This window comes from Anomaloglossus baeobatrachus, chromosome 4, assembly GCF_048569485.1.
Source record: "Anomaloglossus baeobatrachus isolate aAnoBae1 chromosome 4, aAnoBae1.hap1, whole genome shotgun sequence".
NCBI classification, from domain to species: Eukaryota; Metazoa; Chordata; class Amphibia; order Anura; family Aromobatidae; genus Anomaloglossus; species Anomaloglossus baeobatrachus.
In genome coordinates this window covers 14,171,607-14,195,147 of record NC_134356.1, presented here as the reverse complement: position 1 = coordinate 14,195,147, position 23,541 = coordinate 14,171,607, and the positions used below count along the sequence as shown (strand labels likewise).

Genomic DNA, 23,541 nt, shown 5'->3' with positions numbered 1-23,541 from the left:
TAATGTGGAGAAATGGGGTATAAACTGGCGATAATAATTCACAAAGCCCAGAAAGCGCTGCACCGCCTTCTGAGTATGGGGCTCTGGCCAGTTCATCACAGCCTCCAGCTTGGTAGGATCCATAGCAAAACCTGAGCTTGAGACTATATCCCGTAAGAAAGGTAGAGACTCCTGTTCAAAGACACATTTCTCTACTTTAGCATATAAGGAGTTGGCACTCAGATGCTCAAATACCTGTACCACACCCTGACGAGTAGTGATGTCAGGGCAAAATATTAGTGTGTCGTCCAAATAGACGCCTTCGGAGGTCAGAAATAGATCCCGAAACACATTGTTCACAAAGTCTTGGAATACTGCGGGGCATTGCACAAACCGAAAGACATGACGAGATACTCGTAGTGCCCAGCCCGAGTGTTAAAGGCCGTCTTCCACTTGTCACCCTCTCAGATGCAAATGAGATTATAAGCCCCTCGCAGATCCAACTTTGTGAACACTGTAACCCTGGGAAGCCTATCAAAAAGCTCCAAAATCAAGGGTAGAGGGTACTTGTTTTTGACCGTTATAGCATTAAGACCCTTATAGTCTATACATGGCCGCAAGGTACCCTCCTTCTTTTGGACAAAAAAAGAAGCCAACACGGATTTCCTTATGAAGCCCCTCTCCAGGTTATCCTTAATGTAGGCGGACATAGCCTATGTCTCAGGAACGGACGAAGGATACACTTGTAGAAAAAGCAGAAATGATCCAGCTCCATGTGCTCAGTAAAATTTCCAAGGCTTTATTACAAAGATCAATAAAATCCAAAAAGGCAGACTTACAAAGGTAATATACAAAAACTCAAGGCGGACAACTGATCATAATAACCAGCAATGCATTTCAGACAGTTCTTGTCCTTTCTCGCAGCTGTATGACTTCTAGTCTGGCGTCCTTTATATATGATCCCTTGATGATAACAGGTGGAGATGGAATCCAATTCCAAAATTTAAGATCTAATTTGGCAAAATTGAGCACTATATTGCAAGGAAACAACGGGTTTAAGATCTTATCGTTATTTCTTCTGCGCATATCAAACATGTCACTGCGTCTTTTCTTTGCCTCAATTCCTGCCACCCTAGATAACATCCAATCTGAATAACCTCTATTCAAAAATGTATTTCTAGGCTTATTGATTTCAGCATCAACATAAGATGGAGTACTACAATTATGCTTGATGCGATAAAACTCACCCACCGGTATCGCTTGTATGGTATGCTTCGGTTGGCTGCTATTAGCATGTACTGTAGAATAGAGTTTCCTGATCGGGGTTTCACATGTGTGCAAGATCTAATATATTGCCCTTTTACACCATGTAATGATAGATCCAAAAAAGAAACTTGAGAAGAATCGCAATTATAAGTAAGTGGTCCTGAAGAAGGAGACTTGAGCCCTGAAACGTGTTGACCTATGGAATAAACATTTTTTATTATCAAATCAACAATTGTTTTCCTCCTTCTTGGCGACAGCGCGGCATTAACCCCTACTTCTCCTCTTCGGCTCTGAAGATTCCTCCACGTGGGGCTGTGGCATCCGCCATTGTCTTTATGCTTTCTTGGTGGTTATGACCCTCACAACCTTATAAGGTGAGTGTATACTGTTACACACCGCTTTTTTGAAATCTGGTAATACTTTTTTGCACTCTTTGTCCTCAGCTTTTAATACTGCAAAGGTCTTGAGACAGCTCAATGATTTTACCCATCATGAGATGTTTCTTGTGTGGCATCTTGGTAATGAGACACCTTTTCATAGGTAATTAGCTGAACTAGCTGATATTATTTGTCACTAAGTGGCAGGATTGCTTCCTAATTACTGATAAATGTCATTTGGTGTCATGACTTTCCAATGCTTTTTGCATCTCTCTTTTCTTCATGTGTTCTTTACTTTTTCCCTGTGTAATTTCTAATTATTACACATAACACTGGGGAACGCAATTTTTTAGGAGTTAGGTCAGACAACTGTTCTTAATTCATTTTTGTTTGCTGAATCCAGAAATGATCTCAGTTGTTCTCTATCACATCAAGTTTTTGAACTATATGATTTTTGTCTTCTCAAAAATATGTAAACTACTGTACCTAAAAAGTGTTTTTTTTTTTTTTTTAAATAGTACAAATATGAACAAAAAATGAAATATATAAGAAATAGGCATGACAAATGTTTTTTAACACTATCATGATTTTTACAAAGGATATATATATATATACAGTTAGGTCCAGAAATATTTGGACAGTGACACAATTTTGGCGAGTTGGGCTCTGCATGCCACCACATTGGATTTGAAATGAAATCTCGACAACAGAATTCAAGTGCAGATTGTAACGTTTAATTTGAAGGTTTGAACAAAAATATCTGATAGAAATTGTAGGAATTGTACACATTTCTTTACAAACACTCCACATTTTAGGAGATCAAAAGTAATTGGACAAATAAACCAAACCCAAATAAAATATTTTTATTTTCAATATTTTGTTGCGAATCCTTTGGAGGCAATCACTGCCTTAAGTCTGGAACCCATGGACATCACCAAACGCTGGGTTTCCTCCTTCTTAATGCTTTGCCAGGCCTTTACAGCCGCAGCCTTCAGGTCTTGCTTGTTTGTGGGTCTTTCCGTCTTAAGTCTGGATTTGAGCAAGTGAAATGCATGCTCAATTGGGTTAAGATCTGGTGATTGACTTGGCCATTGCAGAAGGTTCCACTTTTTTGCACTCATGAACTCCTGGGTAGCTTTGGCTGTATGCTTGGGGTCATTGTCCATCTGTACTATGAAGCGCCGTCCGATCAACTTTGCGGCATTTGGCTGAATCTGGGCTGAAAGTACATCCCGGTACACTTCAGAATTCATCCGGCTACTCTTGTCTGCTGTTATGTCATCAATAAACACAAGTGACCCAGTGCCATTGAAAGCCATGCATGCCCATGCCATCACGTTTCCTCCACCATGTTTTACAGAGGATGTGGTGTGCCTTGGATCATGTGCCGTTCCCTTTCTTCTCCAAACTTTTTTCTTCCCATCATTCTGGTACAGGTTGATCTTTGTCTCATCTGTCCATAGAATACTTTTCCAGAACTGAGCTGGCTTCATGAGGTGTTTTTCAGTAAATTTAACTCTGGCCTGTCTATTTTTGGAATTGATGAATGGTTTGTATCTAGATGTGAACCCTTTGTATTTACTTTCATGGAGTCTTCTCTTTACTGTTGACTTAGAGACAGATACACCTACTTCACTGAGAGTGTTCTGGACTTCAGTTGATGTTGTGAACGGGTTCTTCTTCACCAAAGAAAGTATGCGGCGATCATCCACCACTGTTGTTATCCGTGGACGCCCAGGCCTTTTTGAGTTCCCAAGCTCACCAGTCAATTCCTTTTTTCTCAGAATGTACCCGACTGTTGATTTTGCTACTCCAAGCATGTCTGCTATCTCTCTGATGGATTTTTTCTTTTTTTTCAGCCTCAGGATGTTCTGCTTCACCTCAATTGAGAGTTCCTTAGACCGCATGTTGTCTGGTCACAGCAACAGCTTCCAAATGCAAAACCACACACCTGTAATCAACCCCAGACCTTTTAACTACTTCATTGATTACAGGTTAACGAGGGAGACGCCTTCAGAGTTAATTGCAGCCCTCAGAGTCCCTTGTCCAATTACTTTTGGTCCCTTGAAAAAGAGGAGGCTATGCATTACAGAGCTATGATTCCTAAACCCTTTCTCCGATTTGGATGTGAAAACTCTCATATTGCAGCTGGGAGTGTGCACTTTCAGCCCATATTATATATATAATTGTATTTCTGAACATGTTTTTGTAAACAGCTAAAATAACAAAACTTGTGTCACTGTCCAAATATTTCTGGACCTAACTGTATATGCATGCAAGTATTTAAGGTAAAAATGTACATTTATAGCTTTTTCTGGAGTGTTTAACTTGAGGACAATCACGTTTGATGCTCCAGCAATAGTCAGCCATCATATGTACATCCCATCTACCCTGGTAACGGTCTTCCATAACCTTCAAATCTTGGTAAAATCGTTCACCTTGCTCATCACTAACAGCACCAAGATTTTCCGGAAAGTTGGCAAGATGGCAATGCAGAAAATGTAGTTTAATACTCATGTTGCAACCAAGCGCTTTGTAGCTCTCCAATAGTTTCTGAACAATTTCTTTGTAATTACTTGCACGTGTATTTCCAAGAAAGTTCTTGACGACGTCTTTGAATGATAACCAAGCATTCTTCTCGAGATCTGACATAGTCCCGGTGAAATGTTCATCTTTGATGAGCTGTCGAATTTGTGGACCATCAAACACACCAGCCTTCATTTTTTCAATGGACAGTCCAGGAAGTGCCAACATGATGTACTTAAAACAGTCGCCGTCAGTTGGCAATGCTTTTACAAATTGCTTCATGAGACCTAGTTTTATGTGCAGAGGTGGGAATAGTATATTCTTCCTGTCAACAAGTGGCTGATGTAGAATGTTAGGATCTCCAGGTTTAAGACCAGATCTTGGGGGCCAATTCGACTCAACCCAATGCTTTTCTCGAGCTCTGCTATCCGACATACAGAGAAAGCAGGGGTACTTTGTGTACCCACGTTGCTGACCAAGAAGGAAGCAAACCATTTTAAGGTCAACACAGATGATCCAATTGTGTGTGTCATATTTCAATAACTCAATAACTCTTTACATCTCCATGTTCTTCACGAAGAGAGACAGAATGCCCAATAGGGACTGCAGCAAATAAATTGCCATTGTGTAGAAGGACACACTTAAGACTCCGCTTTGAGCTATCAATAAACAGTCGCCATTCATTTGGATTGTACATTGAAAGCCCTAATTCTTGTAGTAATCCAGGAATATTATGGCAAAACACAAAAACGCTGTCACACCGAAAGTACTGCAAAAATGTACTTTCTCTAGTACGAAAGTATGATACCCTCGCTCCTTGTTCAAGTAACTGTTTATCATTCAGCCTTGATGCTAGTAATTCTGAAGCTTTTTTTGATAAGCCCAATTCACGTGCTAAATCATTTAACCCGTGTTGATCAAATCCCTTACGAACTGAATCCTTGTGAATTTCAAATTCTGCATCATTGCTGTCAGTGTTCATCAACATCACTCAGAACTTCTAGAGATGGTAGCTGTTCGAAAACTGGCACTGGAATTTCAGCTGAATGAGGCATTGGTCTGATAGCTGACGGTAGATTTGGATATTCTATTTTACTTTTATTTTTCCTGTTAAATCCTGATGTTTTCACTAAACAGAAGTAACAGTCTGTGGAATGACTTTTTTGCTCTCTCCACACCATGGGGATACCAAATGCCAACTTTTCACGTGTTCCTTTGGTCCACATCCGTAAACTCTTGACACACTGCTTGCACACTATGTGAGGGGCCCATGGCTTATCTTGATCACCGAGTTTTACTTTAAAATATGCAAAATATGCTTGTTTGACAAATGCACTGATGTTTGCCCTTTGAACTGGAATGGTGAAAACACCACAAATATAGCAGAAGGGGTCAGGGTTGTTTAGGAATTTACGACGAGAGGAAGAAGGAGCAGACATGATCTGAAACAAAGGAAATATGTACATAAGTAAATAAAACACTGAGATGGAAAGTTACAAGCTTTGAAAACTAACAAAGAAAAAAATCATAAAAGATATATAAATTACAACTAAGCGCCCAATGTAAAGAGAAAAGCTATCACAAATCCTATTTATTCCTACTATGATACATTTTGTGTGTAAAGATATTGATAATTATGACGTATTGGGAGCTGCACACACCTGTCACCACACTGTCTCAGTTGTGACTACTCTTACAAGTTGCCACGTAGCTCTATATGAGTCGAATTGTACTCAGATAACAAGTCTTATTACAGAAATCAGTGCAATTGTGCTTCTATGGCAGGTAAGTTGAGGAGGAAAAGCTTGACGTAATAGAAAAAAAACTGACTACATTGTTGGAATCAGCATGCCAATTTTAGTATAAATCAGCTCAAAAACCTAACTCAACAGAAATTTTTTTTCAAATTGTTCCCCAGTGAATTAATTAATGTACATTTCTTTGCCTGTGTGGATTAGATGGGCTGTTACCGACACTTAGTGAGAATTTCATATCAATAGCACATTTAGAAATATATTTACTTAGAAAATTAGTGACCATATAAACCCCAACCAAGAATGTGATAGTGCAGACGAAAACAGGAAAATAAAAACACCTAGAAAGGATTGAATGAAGAAGGGAGAACAAAGACAATTGGAACTATCAGCAATTGGACAGCTAAAAAGATCCAATAGCAAGCAGACAGAGAAACCCAACATGCAACAACAAAGATTTGTTGGCAGTGTGTTGTGCCCTCCTTTCTGATCATTCAGGAGGTGCAAGAAACCCCTCAAAGGTCTTTTAGGGATTCAAGTCAGAGGTGGTATTTTGAGTTGTGTGGGTAGGGTCTGTGTACTCTGTACAGTGACCAATTGGGTTCGGTGACTCCCTGTAGTAGATCTTCCCCTTTTCCGTTAATCATGTGTGAAGGTGTTTACATTGATAATATTGGCATCAGTTAGGACGTGTTCTGGTTCCTTGCTGTGAACTCTCAAGTGATTATCACACTCTGTTACTTTACATGGAGTTATGTTCCTGATTTTTCTCTGCAGTCAGGACAGGAATAAACTTCAGACTCGTCCTGTGTGTACTGTGGCGCCCCAGAGGCTCAGGTCGCCACAGGGTACTACACTACACTCAGGGTGTAGTGCTGATCATGGATCCAAAGGAGGTCGGTACCGGTTTCATCATCCACAACCACATACACACATGGGTTGCCCTTCCCTACTGGGGACTTGGCAAGGGTCGGGTACAAAAGGGGTTCCCAACAGTGTGGCAATTAAAGGATGTCATCACAACTGGGGCCCCAATTCACTAGCTTAGGACCTGGGTAGGGGGACGAACGGCCACCAGGGGGAGTTAGGAGTCACACATACAGTTTCTCCAGCTGGAGTGACGGTGAGCGGACGTCTTTCCCGGTAGCTCCTGTGCGACATAGGAGTTTAACGGTCGCTGTGGAGGATACCGAGTCAGTTCCCCTGGGACCAGCGCAGTTCAGTGTGCAGCACCCTAGGGTGGTGTAATTCCACGTTGCATCACCAGGTTCTGCCGGACGGAGAGGTTCCATGCTTCTCTGACCACACAAGTTTCCAGAGCCAAGTGGCACCTAGGACTCCCGAGGCCTTGATCACGGTCAGACTTAAGGGTATCCAATCTACTGGCATAGGGAACAGTACTCTACCTAGTACGGAAGGGACTCTAAGTGCTTAAAGTGCAGGAAGGAAGGGCCCACAGAATACCGCACCGGTTCTGACCTCCCACGGATCCTGGATCAACCTGAGCCCATCACGCCAGTGACTAGTGTGACCGGGCTGGCAGCTGATGTTGTGAGTAAACTACACCCTGAACCCACAAAGACTGTGTTGGCTTGTCCTTACCGGCGCTTAGGCGCCAATGGACGTTAAATCCCTCTTCATCCACCTGGGGCCCGCTCTGCCTATGGGGAGCGACACCATCCAGGCTACCATAACACCTGCCCCGGCGAGGAATTCTGCAGCTCCCTGGCCGCATATCGCAGGTGGCGTCACGACAAACTCTCTCCAAATACCTTGCTTCCCCCACCATTTACTGTACGTTTCGGGGCAACGGAACTGGCAAGGCTACCCGTGACAACGCCTGACCCGACCTGAAACGGTCCGGGTACGAGTAGGTTAACCACTTGCCCCATGGCGCGCTACAGTTCAATATATGATCAATACAGACCCGGCAGAAGCTGTGTACACATCTCAGGGTTACAGGATCTGTATACTGGGTCAGACACATTCCAGCTTCTTTCTTAGAGCAGCAGACGCCATCACTGATGGCAGAAGTGAGAAATTAAAGTAAATACTTTAAATAAGGCCCAGTTCACACATTCAGTATTTAGTCAGAATTTTACATCAGTATTTGTAAGCCAAAACCAGAAGTAAGTGAAAAAGTGTTGCCCATGTTTCTACTATAGTTTTCCTCTGCTTATTTCTCCGGTGATTTTGTCTTACAAATTCTGGTGAAAATACTGTATACTGAGAAAGAACATGACCTCACACTGGGTTACAAGGAAAAGTTGAGCCGCACCTTTTCTATTTAATGTGGGTGTGATGGATATAAATTAGAAAGGGTGCGGATGAAATTTCCCTGCTACTTGTATCTACATCTACAGGTTCAAACACATCGAAGATCTCAGAAAACACCTTAGAATTAATTATTTTGTTCTCACCAACTTCTTTTATTTCTGGTGTCATTACTGTAAGGGTATGTGCGCACTAGGCGTTTTTTTCACGCTGTGTTTTTATGTGCGTTTTTGTCTCAAAAAACGCACCCGCGGCTAAAACACGCGGCAAAAACGCGTGCGTTTTTACCGCGATTTGGTGTGTTTTTCGCTGCGTTTTTGCTCACTGCGTTTTTAATCAGTGCACAATGCCATTAAAGATTGTTGATGAAAAAAAAAAGGTCTGATGTCATTTCCTTCAATATGTTCTTCATTGTATGCAGGAGAGCAGACAGCTGCAGAACTAGTGTATGCAGGAGAGCAGACAGCAGCTGCAGAACTACAAGGCTCAGCATCCTCAATCCAGGACTGTATGCAGGAGTTTTTTGCCCAAAAAGAAAAAAAAAATGACATGGGCTTCGCTATATTTTTGTGTGCTAGCCAGGTACAGCAGGCAGCTAACGGGCTGCCCCCAACCCCCAGCTGCCTATTTGTACCCGGCTGGGAATCAAAAATATAGGGAAGCCCTTTTTTTTTTTTATTTCATGAATTTCAAGAAATAATTAAAAAAAAATGACATAGGCTTCGCCCAATTTTTGAGTCCAGCCAGGTACAACTAGGCAGCTGGGGATTGGAATCCGCAATGCAGAGTGCCCAAGCTTTCTGGGCACCCCCGCTGCAAATTGCAGTCCACAGCCACCCCAGAAAATGGCGCATTCATAGAAGCGCCATCTTCTGGCGCTGTATCCAACTCTACCAGCTGCCCTGGTGACGGGTGGCTCGCTGGGTAATAATGGGGTTAGGGCTAGCTGTATATTATCAGCTGGCCCTAAGCCCGAAATTCATGGTGTCACGCCAATATTAGACATGGCCACCATGAATTTCTAGTAATGATAAAAAAAAAAAACACAGAAAAATATTTTTATTAGAAATAAAACACAACACAAATAGTGACTCCATCTTTATTGAAATAAAGAACCCCCCCCTCCCTCTGCAGTAATCCTGGGTCAGGGTTCCGCGACGTCCAATCCGGATCCAATATCATCTGATCAGTTTGCTGGAAGGCTAAGCGATCAGATGATGTGTCAGGTTCCAGGACGTGAATCACATCACACATCAGCTGATTGTATAAAAGCCGATTATACAATCAGATGATGCATCAGCGCAAAAAAAAAAAAAAAAATACTCACGTCTGTGCTGATTACCGGCAGCTCCTGGAGCGATCGGATGAGAGTCTGATCCTGTCCCATCGCTGCAGCAGCTGCCGGTAATCAGCTGATGAAGTCTCCTGACGGCAGGATCAGCTGATAGGTGAAGCCGGCCGGGCGCTAAAAGGCCGGCGACACCGCGAGAATTACGATCAGTTGATGCGTCAGGTGACTGCATCAGGTGATCCAGCGCCAGGTCCTGAAGGCATTTGTATGTGCTCCGGGGAGACTGCACACAGCCAGAGCGGCGATACCGGGAGCGGAGCTGGGAGCGGACATGGCACTGAGAGTCCGCAGACAGGTGAGTATGACATTTTTTTTTCTACTGTTAACTTTTGTTTTCGCCGCTGCCTCCACCTCCCGCCCAGACATGGCGCCGCACGGCAGCTGACATGGCACCGGGCGGGTTGTGGACGCAGCGGTGATGGTACCGGGAGGATTCATGCTTCTGTGTTTACCAACAGAAGGAATCCTCTTCCTGTACACGTCCCTTTACTGCCCACCCCTTGCGTTTATAGCTGCGTTTTTAGTCATAGAAACGCAGCTATATGCGTTTTTCATTGCGTTGTTGAACATCTCATTGAACTCAATGGGTGAAAAACGCAGTGAAAAATGCAGAAATAATTGACATGCTGCATTTTTGTGGTCACCACAAAAACACAGCTACAAAAGAACGCTGTGTGCGCACAGCAGTTATGAAAACCCATAGACATTGCTGGGGAAGCAATGTCACTGCGTTTTCAGCACAAAAACGCGATAAAAAACGCCGCTAAAAACGCAGCAAAAACGCCTAGTGCGCACAAGGCCTAACCAGAGCTGGTGAGACTTCTTCTATTCTCTATTGATGTCTGAGCAACAAATCTGTGCATTGTTCTTTATAGAATTTGTATTTCTGTGTTATTACTGGTTTACTTTTGCAAGTATTTGTGAAGTGTAAATTACCTTATACATGATTTTCTAAACATTTTAAAATACAAATCTGAAATTTGTGATGTGTATTTCTATTCAGTCACCTGTCGTCTGATGACCTTAAATAAAATTCCGAGTGACCAATTAGAAATTACCTAATAAATTGAGTCCACCTTCTTAATTTATTCTCAGTATAACTACAGTTGTTCTGTGAAAGTCTCAGAGTTTTTTGGGGGAAACATTAGAGATCAAACAGCATCATGAAAACGAAGTAACACACCGGACAGGTCAGGGAGAAAGTTGTGGAGAAAAGTAAAGCAGGGTTATGTTATAAAAAATATATCCCAAGCTCTAAACATCTCACAGAGCGCTGTTATCACGGATGTGTCTGGACCTTCAGGTACTGCTACTGGGAGCAGGTGCAGAAGGGTCCGGCGATCGCCCAGACGTTAATGGACGCTGTCCCTTTAAGGGCTTGATTTAGGGTTTTTTTTCCGTTTCCTTGCCAGGTTGGAGGAGCCTTTCCTCCAGCTGGTAATTAAGGACCTTTATAACGTGGGGCCTCTCGCTCCTCCAGTGCAGGTTATACTCTTCACTTGGAGAACTTGCTTGCTCAGGAGTGCATGTGGCTTCAGACTACTGTTGCTGTATATTCTGAAGATTCCCTCTCAAGATAAGTTTTTTCTTTGCCTTTTTCCCCTTTTTCTGGTTATTTTTGTGTTTGCTTTCCCCCCATGGATTGGTGGGTATTGAGAGTTAGTCCTAGGGTCTGGCTAGGAGACAGGTACACATTGGCGGGCCACACCTCCTAACCCTTATAGGTACCTGTGGTTTGAGGGTAAGCGCAGGGCCCCCCAGTGTCAGGGTCAGCGCAGGAGCCCCTGATTTCCCCCCTCTCTTTGTGTTTCAGCCTCCCTTATTCCCACGAGTCCACTTGCTGGGTGTGTCTGCCCACACCCAGTGTGACAGCTGTTCAATCCATCATCCAAAAATGGAAGGCGTATGGCACAACTGTAAACCTGACATGGCATGGCCATCCATCTAAAACCATGGTCACTCTGGAGGAGGTGCAGAAATCCACAGATCAGGTGGGAGAATTGGTCCTCAGGACAACTAGTAGTCGTATACTCCAGTGTCCCATGCAGCTCGGGAGATGATGCAGATATCGAACCGCTACCACCAATTTGTCATGAACAGCACTTCACTGCCTCCTATCGTCAGGACAATACACACTTGATCTACGATTGATGGATGAGGTGACGGCGGCTTTCACCACTAGACCAATTATTGGGGAGCTCAAAGTGAGGGTATAGTAAGAGATGTAGAGAAGAGAGTCTGATTAATTTCTGGTACAATATTACAAAGCATCTGACTCCAAAACTGGCAAAAGCTATGTAGTCAGTGCAAGGCCTATCTAGAATTCCAAGGACGTATTGTAATACACACAACAAGAGACAGGAGGTCCTGTGACTACATTTTCTGTCAATTTTAAGAAGATCGAAACTCCTACCCTGATAAAGCCCAGATACTCAGTGGAAAGCCTAGCAAGAATTCCAGGGAGGGATTGAAATACACATTGCATGAGACAGAGAGGAAGGCCTGTGGCAAAATTATGTGTCAATTTTAAAAAGATTCAGACTCTTACACTGATAAAGCCCATGCATTTAGTAGAAGGATTAGGAAGAATTCCAAGGATGGACTGTAATACATACATCAAGAGATATAGTGGAGGGCTTCTGACTACATTTTATGTCAATTGTAATGTGCAATACAGGGTAATATTGTGGTACCGTGTTAGCCAGAAAAATCAATTGAAATACTATGTCCCAAGAATGACAAAAGTATTTTATGAGTGATACTTTATAGGCTAACCAGACAAATTATATTAGCAGCTTTCAGAGCACAGAGGCTCCTTCTTCAAGCAAATTACACTTTTTCTGGTTAGCCTATAAAGATATCACTCCTAAAATACTTTTGTCATTCTTGGGACATAGGATGTCAATTGTAAGAAGATTCAGACTCCTATCTTGATGAATGTGCCGCCCCCGTGGAAGCAGCCGAGCTGCTCAGATCTGGGTTCGCTGTGGCTCGAGGGTCTCCGGACCCAGGGTCGTGCGGCAACTGAAATGAAGTGGGAGTATTTACAAAGGAATTGATGTAGTTCGTGAAGCCACCCGTGGTGTACGGTAATTTGAGAGTACCGCCGCTGCCGTTGGGAGTACCCGGGGTGATGAAGTGGGGCAGCCAGGTGTCATAGCCCACCACGGGTAGGGAGAAATGCCCTGGGACTCGGTGTAGAGTATGCCGTGGGATGCAGGGGCCACTCTCGTACTCACTCAGTTCATAAGCAGATACTGACAACCGGGTAAACCAAGTCTCTGGGTACTGCAGCCGCTGAGGGGAACTCGTCCGGGTCTCATACCCTGCAGTGCTGCCTGGTGATACGTGACCTGCCTCCTGGCACTAAGTTTAACTTCAACGTGGTGGTCCGGTAGTCTGAAACTTGTCGGGCCCCGCTCCCCACTGTGGCTAAGTGTGGGAGCTTGCTCTCAGGGCTCACACTTGGGATTTTCTGAACCGTTTTGGATTGGAAAGTCCTATCCCCCTCGTTGCGCTAATGCCCCGATTCTGGAGTTGGTGGGAACGGATCGTGAAGGCTCCGTTCTCCTCAGGTGAATTATCGGGTTGCCTGAAGCTACTCCCCGACCTAGGGTCCGTGTATCCCATCGTGCCTTCGATCCCGGACCGGTGACAGTGCTAGGCTGCCGGCTGTCCTCCTCGACAGGTCCAGGCACCTTACCACAATCCCCTGCAACCGGGGGTCCGACTCTTCTAGGTCCAGACCACCGTCTGCAACCTAGACAGCTTCTATTGGGAGTCCCTACTCCCAACCTCCTCTGAGCTCCTCACAGCTCGAGAGTCACTTCCTCCTCCACTGACTAATGACTCACTCTGACTGACTACACTCCTCACCTCCCTCCCTGACCCCCCAGGTGGGCGACTCTATTCCACTCAAGCCGTCCACTGGTGTGCCTGGTGGGTGTGGTGCAGGGTGTATCCAGGATTTGATTTGCTGTTGGAGGTAACACTATTAGCTAGGGACCCAGAACCAAGAGAGAGGTGGAATACTGCACGGGAGGATAGGTTGTGCAGTACCCTGTGACGACCTGATAGTCCAGGGAAGTCACAATGAAGCCTTTGCACGAATTGGAAGGCCTAGCAAGAATTCCAAGGAGAGGCTGAAATACTCGCAGCAAGAGACGCACAGGAGGGCCTCTGGCTAAATTTTGTGTCAGTTTTAAGATTAAGATTTGTACCCTGGTACAGCCTATGCACTGAGTGGATAGCCAAGCAAGATTCCAAGGAGGAATTGCAAGAGACGGAGAGGAGAGACTGATTCAATTATGGTACAATATTACAAAGATTTTGACTCCGAAACTGGCAAAGGTTATGCACTCAGTGGAAGTTTTAGCTAGAATTCCAGGGACCAATTGTAAGACCCCTTTCAGACATCCATGTTTAAACAGGTGCAAGCCACACGTTCCGGTATAGTCAGCTGTGTGACATCTGTTTGTCATACGTGTGACGTCCGTGAGACTGGTACCGGTAAAAAATGTATGATACTGAAATTAATGGGTTTTTTTTAATGTTTAAAAGATGGGAAAAGCCTGAAAAATTAGATAGAGATAGAAAGATAGATAGAACAGGTTAAATAGATACATAGATATAAAGAAAGAAAATATAAAATAGAAAGAAAGAACAGATAGAATTGCTCAATAGATATAGAGGTAGCTAGCTTGGCCAGTTGAATTGCAGCATTTTTTTTTTTTAATTAAAAAAAGATGTGGGATCCCCCCCAATTTTCATATCCAGTACAGGAACAGCAGCAGCTGCCGGCTGCCACCCTCAGCTCTCTGCCGTACCTTGGCTGGCTATTAAAAATAGAGGGGATCTCACGCTTATTTTTTAAATTTTTAGATTTTTATTTATTTATTTTTTTTAAATTACGTGTGATCCCCCCATTTTAATAAAACCAGCCAAGGTGCAGCAGACAACTGGGGGCTGATTTTATTAGGGTAGGAAGGCCCATGGTTATTTGGCTCTTTCCAGCCTAAAAACCCCTGACTTCAGCCCTCGTTCAATGTATTAGTTTTTTTTTTTAAATAAAAAAAATACAAAAAGGTCCTCTGTAATCTATGGTGAGGTCCCATGACATTCCCCAAAAGCAAACCTGAAAAGACAAAAAGAGGAAATTATTTAATAAATAAAGACAAGAGACACCCTATTTTCCAAATTCTTTCCCCATGAAAACGCCCTAATACTGGTCCGCCGTATTCCAATTAGGGGAGGTCCCATGCCAATCCCATACTGCTGGTACATTCAATAGAGAACCAAAGGCTCAACATTGATTGTGAGAGCAGCCCCTGCATGTGTGACGCCCTGGGCAAGCCAGGGGTCACAGGTCATTGCACCCACACACGCTACATCCCAGTTAGGCACATCAAAGCTAACCAAAATCCTTGTTGCCTTCCTCCAGAGACTGGGGTTCACACCAGGGGGGTGGGCCAGGTGGTTGGCTCCGCCCACAGAGGAGGACACAGCTCTGGAGGCGGGAAAAACCAGCAGATAAGCTAGGGAAGGAAAGGAGTAAGGAGCTAAGATGAGCTCAAGAAGTGAAAGTAGTGAAGTGAAGTGGAGGTGGTAAAGGAGGAGTAAGAGAAGCTGAAGGAAAGTGAGAACAGTGACAGAAAGGAAGCTTAGAGTGAGTCCAGCTGTGTGCAGGACGGAGTCAGCAAGGTCAGCAACGGTGGTGATTGTCTGAAGGGGTGACCGTTTGGAAGTTCCTGGAAGGACCGCGGACGGGTGGTGGCCCGGCGGTCTGGAGCAGCGTACCAAAGGACAGTCAGCACCAGGGCAGGGGCCTCTCGGACCCCGGCAAGGCTAGGAGTCACCATAATTTGCCAAATCCGTCAGTGACGGGGACACAGATCCCCCAACAACCAAGTCCCGATTGAAGGCAACAGCCCAACCATAATAGCAGAGACACCGCCACCGCCAGGGCACCAGTTTCTGAGGGCCAGCACCTGCGGGCAAGGAGTAGAGCTCCTCCGGTCCAGCTTGAAGCCGGGGAGCGGGTTACCGGTGGGAACCCATCGATACCAACACAGACACAAAAGGTGCAAGGAAAAGGGACATCACCGTCACCTACTGGGAGAGCAAGTGCAGCCGTCCGTGGGACCGACCAACCAGCCGTGTGGTTTACCGTAAAACTGTGTCAACGTCTCAGGCTGAGTGAGTACCACAGTGCCGCAAGGCACAGCACTGCCCCCGCGTCCCTGCGCCCACCAGGCCCTGCACCCTGCACACCATCACCGGGCCACGGGATCACCAACCCCTGCCCACGGAGGGGCAACACAACACCTGGCTGCTCCGCATCACCATCCCCGGGAGCCCCATATCGAGCAGCGGTGGTGAAATCACCACAACCGTGGGTGGCGTCACGGACAATAAACAATCCCCACACCCAACAAACCCCCCTTTCACTCACGGGCAAGGAGTGCCGCTTGAGAACCCCCGGGATCCGGCCCACAGCTCGAGCCACCACTGAGCAGCAGCCACCGGACCCGAGCAGAAGGGGTGAGCGTAGTGTGCTGACACCCTCCTCCCCGCCCGCGACAACTTGGCGTCACGAACAGGATCCTACCGCTCTGCCGTCTGGTAGAGGTGCGCCTTGTGACCGCCGGAGGTATCCGGCTGAAAAATTTCAAAAGCCGCCATCTTTGGCGCGAAAAGTTCCCGCTCGAGCGCCTTCTCGAGTAGCAGAGGCGCGAAGGCCAAGACCCCGCCCCGAGAGAGGAGGGGCCGAAAAGAGCTAAGGGGGACGCGATGGCGGCTGGCTGCATGTAGCTGCAGCTATAAAAGCAGGGACGCCAGGACTCTGCAGACATCCCGTTCCTGGAAGAAGAAGTCACCATGTGGATGCCGTCCCGCGACACCGTAGCCCCCGCGCCTGGAACCGCGGCGTGGGTGGAGATCCGGACCGCGCAGCTTTACCAACGGCTGCAGGTGAAGATGCAGCTCCTCATAGAGGAGTGGAAGGCCGACATGGCGGACGTTGTAGCCACCATGCGGAGACGCGAGGAGGAAGCGGAGAAAGGGAGGGTGAGTGACCCACGTCCCGATGCCCTGGAAGGGCCGGTCATCGCGGCTGCGGGGCCCGGTCCAAGCCCTCTCCCTTCGCTGCCTCCCTCGCCACCCGTCCCGGAGGCTGTGACCCCGCCATTAGGCCTGCTACCACCGCAACCGGTAGCAGTACCCAGCGTCCCCGCCCAGGCGGGCCAACCTGTAGCCGCAGCCCGCAGTAAACCGGAGGTGTTACCGTGGAAGATTCCGAAGGTTGAACCGGAGGCATCCCCGGAAAAGTTCCCCGAGCCGGAGCCACTGACCCGCTCCGAGCCGAAGGCCCAGCAGCGGAAAGCCCCTATGCCCATCCCCCACACCTCGGCTGAGGTAGCGCCGGGTTGTTGCTGCAAGGCAGCGTCCAAGGCCAAGACACCGCGGGACATGCCGCCCAGATTCCTGACAGTGGGCAATGTCCAGGATGTCCCGCGGGGCCCGACCCGTGCGCCGGAGCTTGCAGCAGCGCCGTATTGGGATAGGGAGCCGGTACCGTTGGGCCTGGAGATCGCTGAACGGGAACGGAAGAAGGCCGAGCTGGTGGCCAGGGCCATTAGGGAGAAAGAGAACCTCCGGCAAGCAACATCCCGTGTCCGGGGACCGTTGTACGAGGGGCAGGTGAGGCGGTTTGATGTCCAACGGGGCTACGGGTTTATCTACGAACTGGGCCTGGAGGCCGAAGTGTTTATAGCCCGGCGGGATGTGAATGCCCATCTGCCTGAGGAGCATCCCGGCTGCAATCTGATGCCGGGTGACATCGTACAATACACCCGGTACTTTGGGGAGCGGGGGTGGTTCGCGCTGGACGCTAAACTAAGGGGCAGCCCAGAGGCCCGAGCGAGCGCAGCACTCCCTCCCTTGGCAGCACCAGAGCCTGAATATCCGGAGTAGGGCAGTGGATGCCCGTTGCACCGTCCCCGTTGGGACCACCACTGAGTTTAAGTTTGTTTGGAAATGATGAAAAATGAGAAATAATTACCAAAGTTTCACCTGATTGTCTGTGTGATTTGCAACCGGCCGGAGCCGGCACCGTTGTCCCCGTGGGGACCGTTTAAAAGTTTTTGCACGGGAACTATCTATGGACAAGCCCGTGAACTTGCAGGGCAACCACAGACGTTAGTGGCTTGTAAATAAGTTGTTTGCCGTTACCGTTTCCGCAGTGCCGCCTCCGGAGAGGCAGGTTGGAGGGAGGGCCCGCAGCAGAGCCGGCTGGGGCCCAGCCACCAAAGGGACCGGTGGCTACCCTCTGGAGGGGAAGGACAGATCCCGCTCGGGTACCGTGTGCTGGACTGTGGGTCAAGGGGTGCTGCCTGGGTTTTAGGGGCAGCATCAGGGCCAGGTTACTTGGGTGGGAGAGAGCGTAAACCGTAACCGTAAACCGTTATGAAACGTTTAAGAAATGTGCCTCCCGTTGTGGGATGATGTTATGCATTAAAATGTTACCGTTTATCTTTTATATTTTTACAGAAAATAAAACCGGTGTTGGACGGGCAGCCCGCGGACGGTCTGCATTTTGCTAAGGGGGAATGTGACGCCCTGGGCAAGCCAGGGGTCACAGGTCATTGCACCCACACACCCTACATCCCAGTTAGGCACATCAAAGCTAACCAAAATCCTTGTTGCCTTCCTCCAGAGGCTGGGGTTCACACCAGGGGGGTGGGCCAGGCGGTTGGCTCCGCCCACCGAGGAGGACACAGCTCTGGAGGCGGGAAAAACCAGCAGATAAGCTAGGGAAGGAAAGGAGTAAGGAGCTAAGATGAGCTAAGGAAGTGAAAGTAGTGAAGTGAAGTGGAGGTGGTAAAGGAGGAGTAAGAGAAGCTGAAGGAAAGTGAGAACAGTGACAGAAAGGAAGCTTAGAGTGAGTCCAGCTGTGTGCAGGACGGAGTCAGCAAGGTCAGCAACGGTGGTGATTGTCTGAAGGGGTGACCGTTTGGAAGTTCCTGGAAGGACCCCGGACGGGTGGTGGCCCGGCGGTCTGGAGCAGCGTACCAAAGGACAGTCAGCACCAGGGCAGGGGCCTCTCGGACCCCGGCAAGGCTAGGAGTCACCATAATTTGCCAAATCCGTCAGTGACGGGGACGCAGATCCCCCAACAACCAAGTCTCGATTGAAGGCAACAGCCCAACCATAATAGCAGAGACACCGCCACCGCCAGGGCACCAGTTTCTGAGGGCCAGCGCCTGTGGGCAAGGAGTAGAGCTCCTCCGGTCCAGCTTGAAGCCGGGGAGCGGGTTACCGGTGGGAACCCATCGATACCAACACAGACACAAAAGGTGCAAGGAAAAGGGACATCACCGTCACCTACTGGGAGAGCAAGTGCAGCCGTCCGTGGGAACCGTCTAACCAGCCGTGTGGTTTACCGTAAAACTGTGTCAACGTCTCAGGCTGAGTGAGTACCACAGTGCCGCAACGCACCCCCGCGTCCCTGCGCCCACCAGGCCCTGCACCCTGCACACCATCACCGGGCCCCGGGATCACCAACCCCTGCCCACGGAGGGGCAACACAACACCTGGCTGCTCCGCATCACCATCCCCGGGAGCCCCATATCGAGCAGCGGTGGTGAAATCACCACAACCGTGGGTGGCGTCACGGACAATAAACAATCCCCACACCCAACAAACCCCCCTTTCACTCACGGGTGAGGAGTGCCGCTCGAGAACCCCCGGGATCCGGCCCACAGCTCGAGCCACCACTGAGCAGCAGCCGCCGGACCCGAGCAGAAGGGGTGAGCGTAGTGTGCTGACACCCTCCTCCCTGCCCGCGACACATGCACACACACTGCTGTGTATGCTTCCCTGCGGTGACATGGACCCCATAAGGTCAGCCCAGGTCACCGCAGGGGCACCCTCAGCAGTGTGTGTGCTTTCCTGCGGTGACATGGACCTGATAAGATTAGCCCATGTCACCGCAGGGGCGCTCTCAGAAATGTGTGTGGCCTCGTCAGGAGGTCATCACTGCTGTGTTTGCTTCCCTGTGGTGACATGGACCTCAAAACGTCAGTACAGGTCCCCGCAGGGGCGCCCTTAGCTGTGTGTGTGTGTGTGTGGCTTCGTCAGGAAGTCATCACTGCTGCGTATGCTTCCTTGTGGTGACCTCGACCTCATAAGGTCAACACAGGTCACCACAGGAGCCCCCTCAGCAGTGTGTGTGCAGCAGCGGCAGTGATGTCACGGGTTAATTGGAGTTCTCAATGAACTCTGATAACCCGTGAAGTCACTGTCGCTACACCCGTGGTATTGCGGGTGTCACGGGGGTGTCATCAGAAGGTCACCTGAGTTCCTTGGATACGCCAATGACCTCCTGACGTCACTGCACACACACACTGCTGGATACTCACCTGTCCCGGTGCTGATGTCCCCAGCGATGCTGCTACTTCCAGTTCCTTGGTGCAGTGCATTGCAATGAGCATAATCAGTAGAGGTCGAAAGCAAGTGACAGCTGCTAAGAAGACAGCAGCGCTAGAGACAGTTGAGTATAGAATTTCAATTTATTTCAGACACGTGTTTTCTCCGGTACGTGTCACACTGATGTCACACGGATGATATCAGTGAAAAGGTTTTGGTACCGTGTTAGCCAGTTGAAAAATTATTGAATGTTCTCAGTGAGAGGAACAAAATTATAATCTTGTGATACCTTTTAATGGCTAACTAAAATAAAATAAAGTGATGTTACATTTTATTTTAGTTAGCCATTAAAAGGTATCACAAGATTATAATTTTGTTCCTCTCACTGAGAACATTCAATAATGGATGACATCAGCGTGCGATCCGTGTGACACCCGTGCTGTTGGAGAAAAAACACAGCTCACTTTTACCTGGCCCATAATCTCAACCTGCGTGTGCCATGAGCAGCATGTCTAATTCTCGTCCCTTACCGCACTCCTTGATCATAATAAATTATGTATGCAGCTAACAGCGATATTAATAGGTAATAGAATCCTATACACGTAGGCCGGAAAACAAATTTCGTTTTTGGGTTGCAGTAGCAAGGACTATAAGGAAAGATACCCTGCCTAAATGCCTATTGTGGTAAACTATCCCTTCTTCAGCAGCTAGACCTACAGTAATAAAGCCTACTCATAAGTGCAAAGGCTGACAAAAATTAGAAGGAGGCACTCAGATACACCCTGGAAGAGATGGAGAGGAAGGCCTCTGAATAATTTTAGGACAAGTTTGAAGACATTCTGGCTCCCATATTGGAAAAGGCTATTCGCTCCTTGTGAAGCTTAGCTAAAATGACCAGGAGGCATGGCAATACAGCCAACAACAGACATAGAGGAGAGACTCTGATTCCATTTTGGTACAATTTTGATAACATTCTGAATAGTGATGAGCAAATCTATTCGCACAAATAGTGCGGTATTCATTATATAGCGAATAATGATGTATTCGTCTCATTAAATTTGGATGTCCCGCCTAGCATGTTTGGAGCCTGATTTGCAGCCACTAAACATGTTGGGCTTCTTAACCAATCGCAGTAATTCCACAGCTATCTTGGTTATGACATTGTGGCGCCCCTGACCTAGTCAGGCACCACTGAGTACTGCACCCATGCTGGGGACAGTACAACACAGGTAATCCAGTAGGCTGACCGAGGTGTGACTACACAGGCGCATAGTGATCAGGTCTCACACATGTACCTTTGAGAGGACCCCTGGGGATCCCAGGAGGGGGCAAAGCCGGTGCGAAGCCTCCATCTCCACTCGAGGGGTGTGGTAGAGAGTCTGGTTGCTAGGTGGCGTAGGCAGGCACAAAAGGGAGAAGGAGGAGAGCAGTCTGAAGCAGAGTGGGGAGGAGTGAGGAGCATGGAAGTGGAGCTCAGACAGGAGCAGCAGTGCAGGTCCCACGAGTGAGCCGGTTTAGTGTGCAGCTCAGGAAGAGCAGAAGCAGACCCTGGAGCTGTTGCAGTCTAACAGCGTCCGCGCAGTGACTACCGACGGGGGAGAACGCTCACCTGGCATTGCTGCCCGAAATCCACATACAGCTAAAGAGAGAGCAACGGAGTGGAAAGTAAGGAGACTGTCAGGGAGTTACCAGGCCCAAACGGGTAGCAGGTCCCAGTGCAGGGATAGATTCACCTTTCCTTGCCAAACCTGCATGAGGGGGCACTTTACACCCCCAAGACAACACCACAGAGTCCGCAGCCACGTAGCCACAGTTAGGGCCCATAGTTCACAGGAGGCAAGCAGCTGGAGTGATCTGGTCCAGGCTACAAGCAAACGGGCCGAAACGAGGGGAGCAGCTACTTCCCTGGGTGACCCCCATAGGGACTAAAAGTCGGGGTTACCACAAACCACAGAAGGGCTAAGGAAGGCGAGTCGGTAGCCACCCTCATCAGTCAGCCTGAAGGACACCTGGTTCCAGCCTGGTTCATCCCAGCTACGCCCGGGTTACTCACCCTGCCATCTTCAGTGAGTAAAACCCCTGAAAGACATTCTGCTTGTGTTGAGTTATTCTGCGCCTTGTGGTTCTACACACCTTACACAAGGCCCTGGGGCTTGCCTCACTCTCAGGAGGCTATTACAACTGACTGCACCCACCATCAGCCCCAGGCATCCCTAACCTGCAGTGGCGGTCTCCACTGACCGCAATTCTGAGAGTGGTGTCACGACAATCCTAGAAGAAGGTTCCCTACCTGTGACCAGACTGTTCCATCCACGTGGAGTCCCTGAAGGTAATGCACCGACACAACACCAGTGGGGCTTCACAACATTACTGTGATTGGATAGCTGCCGCCAGTTTGTGCACATTACATTGCAAGCGTCTCTTTCTGAGCACTTCATACTTACTGATCGCGTAACAGCAATCACACTACTCCAGCTGCCCCTCATTCTTCTTCCCTACTCGCTCATAAGCCTCATTACATATTCACTGCACCCGCTCATTAGGCTCATACATATTCACTGCTTCCCCCGCACTTCAGTGGCTGTGATTGGTGGCAGCAAGACCTGCCCCCATGCTGAGTGACAGCTCTCTGACTGCAACGAACCACAGCCACCAGTGGGTGGCTCAATATCGTAGAGTACAATAAATAAATTATTTTAAAAAAGGCGTGTGGTCCCCCCCCTCCCCAATTTTGATTCCTAGCCAAGATAAAGCCGCACAGCTGAGGGCTGGTATTCTCAGGCTGGGGATATCCATATTATTGGGAGCCATCCAGCCTAAAAATATCAGCCAGCAGCTGCTCGGAATTAAAGCATCCATTAGATGTGACCGTCTCGGGACTTTATTCGGCTCATCCCGATTGCCCTGATGTGGTGGCAATCGAGGTAATGAGGGGTTAATAACAGTGCACAGCTGTCATAAAGCCCAGAATTAGTGATGGGAAGGGGTCTTCTATAAGTCCCCCCATCACTAATCCTATAAGTAAAAAGAAATACACATACACCGAAAAAAATCATTTATTTGGAATAAAATCCAAAATCACCCTCTTTCACCACTTTATTAACCCCAAAACATTCAACTCCGACGTAACTCACATGAGGTCCAGTGAGGGTCCTGGCTCCACTACATCTGAGACTGGTGAGACTGAAAACATGTCCAATGTCTCCAGGCTCCAGGAAACACTGACAAGACGGATGCGGCTGGAAACAGTCATGTCACTCAGTTCATCGGCGGTCATACCAGGATTCCCATGGTATGACCTCTGGTGACCTGAAACACTCTGGCTTAAAGTGTGGGACCATGTCCTGCACCCTGCCAGTACTTTAAAAGTGACAGTGCCGCCCTGGAGGTGCGGGCTTCCCCACACTCCCCAGATGTTATTGTCAGTGTTAAAGTGCAGGGCCGTATCCTACTCCCCACCAGCCCTTCAACACTGACAATGCAGTCCGGGGGGGAGCGCGGTGATCACAACCTGCTATCTGCTGTCAGCCTGGTGTTTCTCGGCAGCTCCTCCTGGCAGGCCACACAGCTTCTTAATTAACCAGGAGGA

The 23,541-nt window shown here is 47.9% G+C and overlaps 1 protein-coding gene across 1 annotated transcript in view; it reads left to right on the top strand.

The window, feature by feature from the left end:
- Positions 1–694: 694 nt before the first annotated feature.
- Positions 695–23,541, top strand: part of LOC142302211 (E3 ubiquitin-protein ligase TRIM7-like) — a 63,406-nt gene continuing 40,559 nt past the window's right edge. Inside the window, 2 exon segments of the mRNA XM_075343303.1 lie at positions 695–822; positions 1,161–1,246. Coding sequence (XP_075199418.1) covers positions 695–822; positions 1,161–1,246 — 214 coding nt within the window.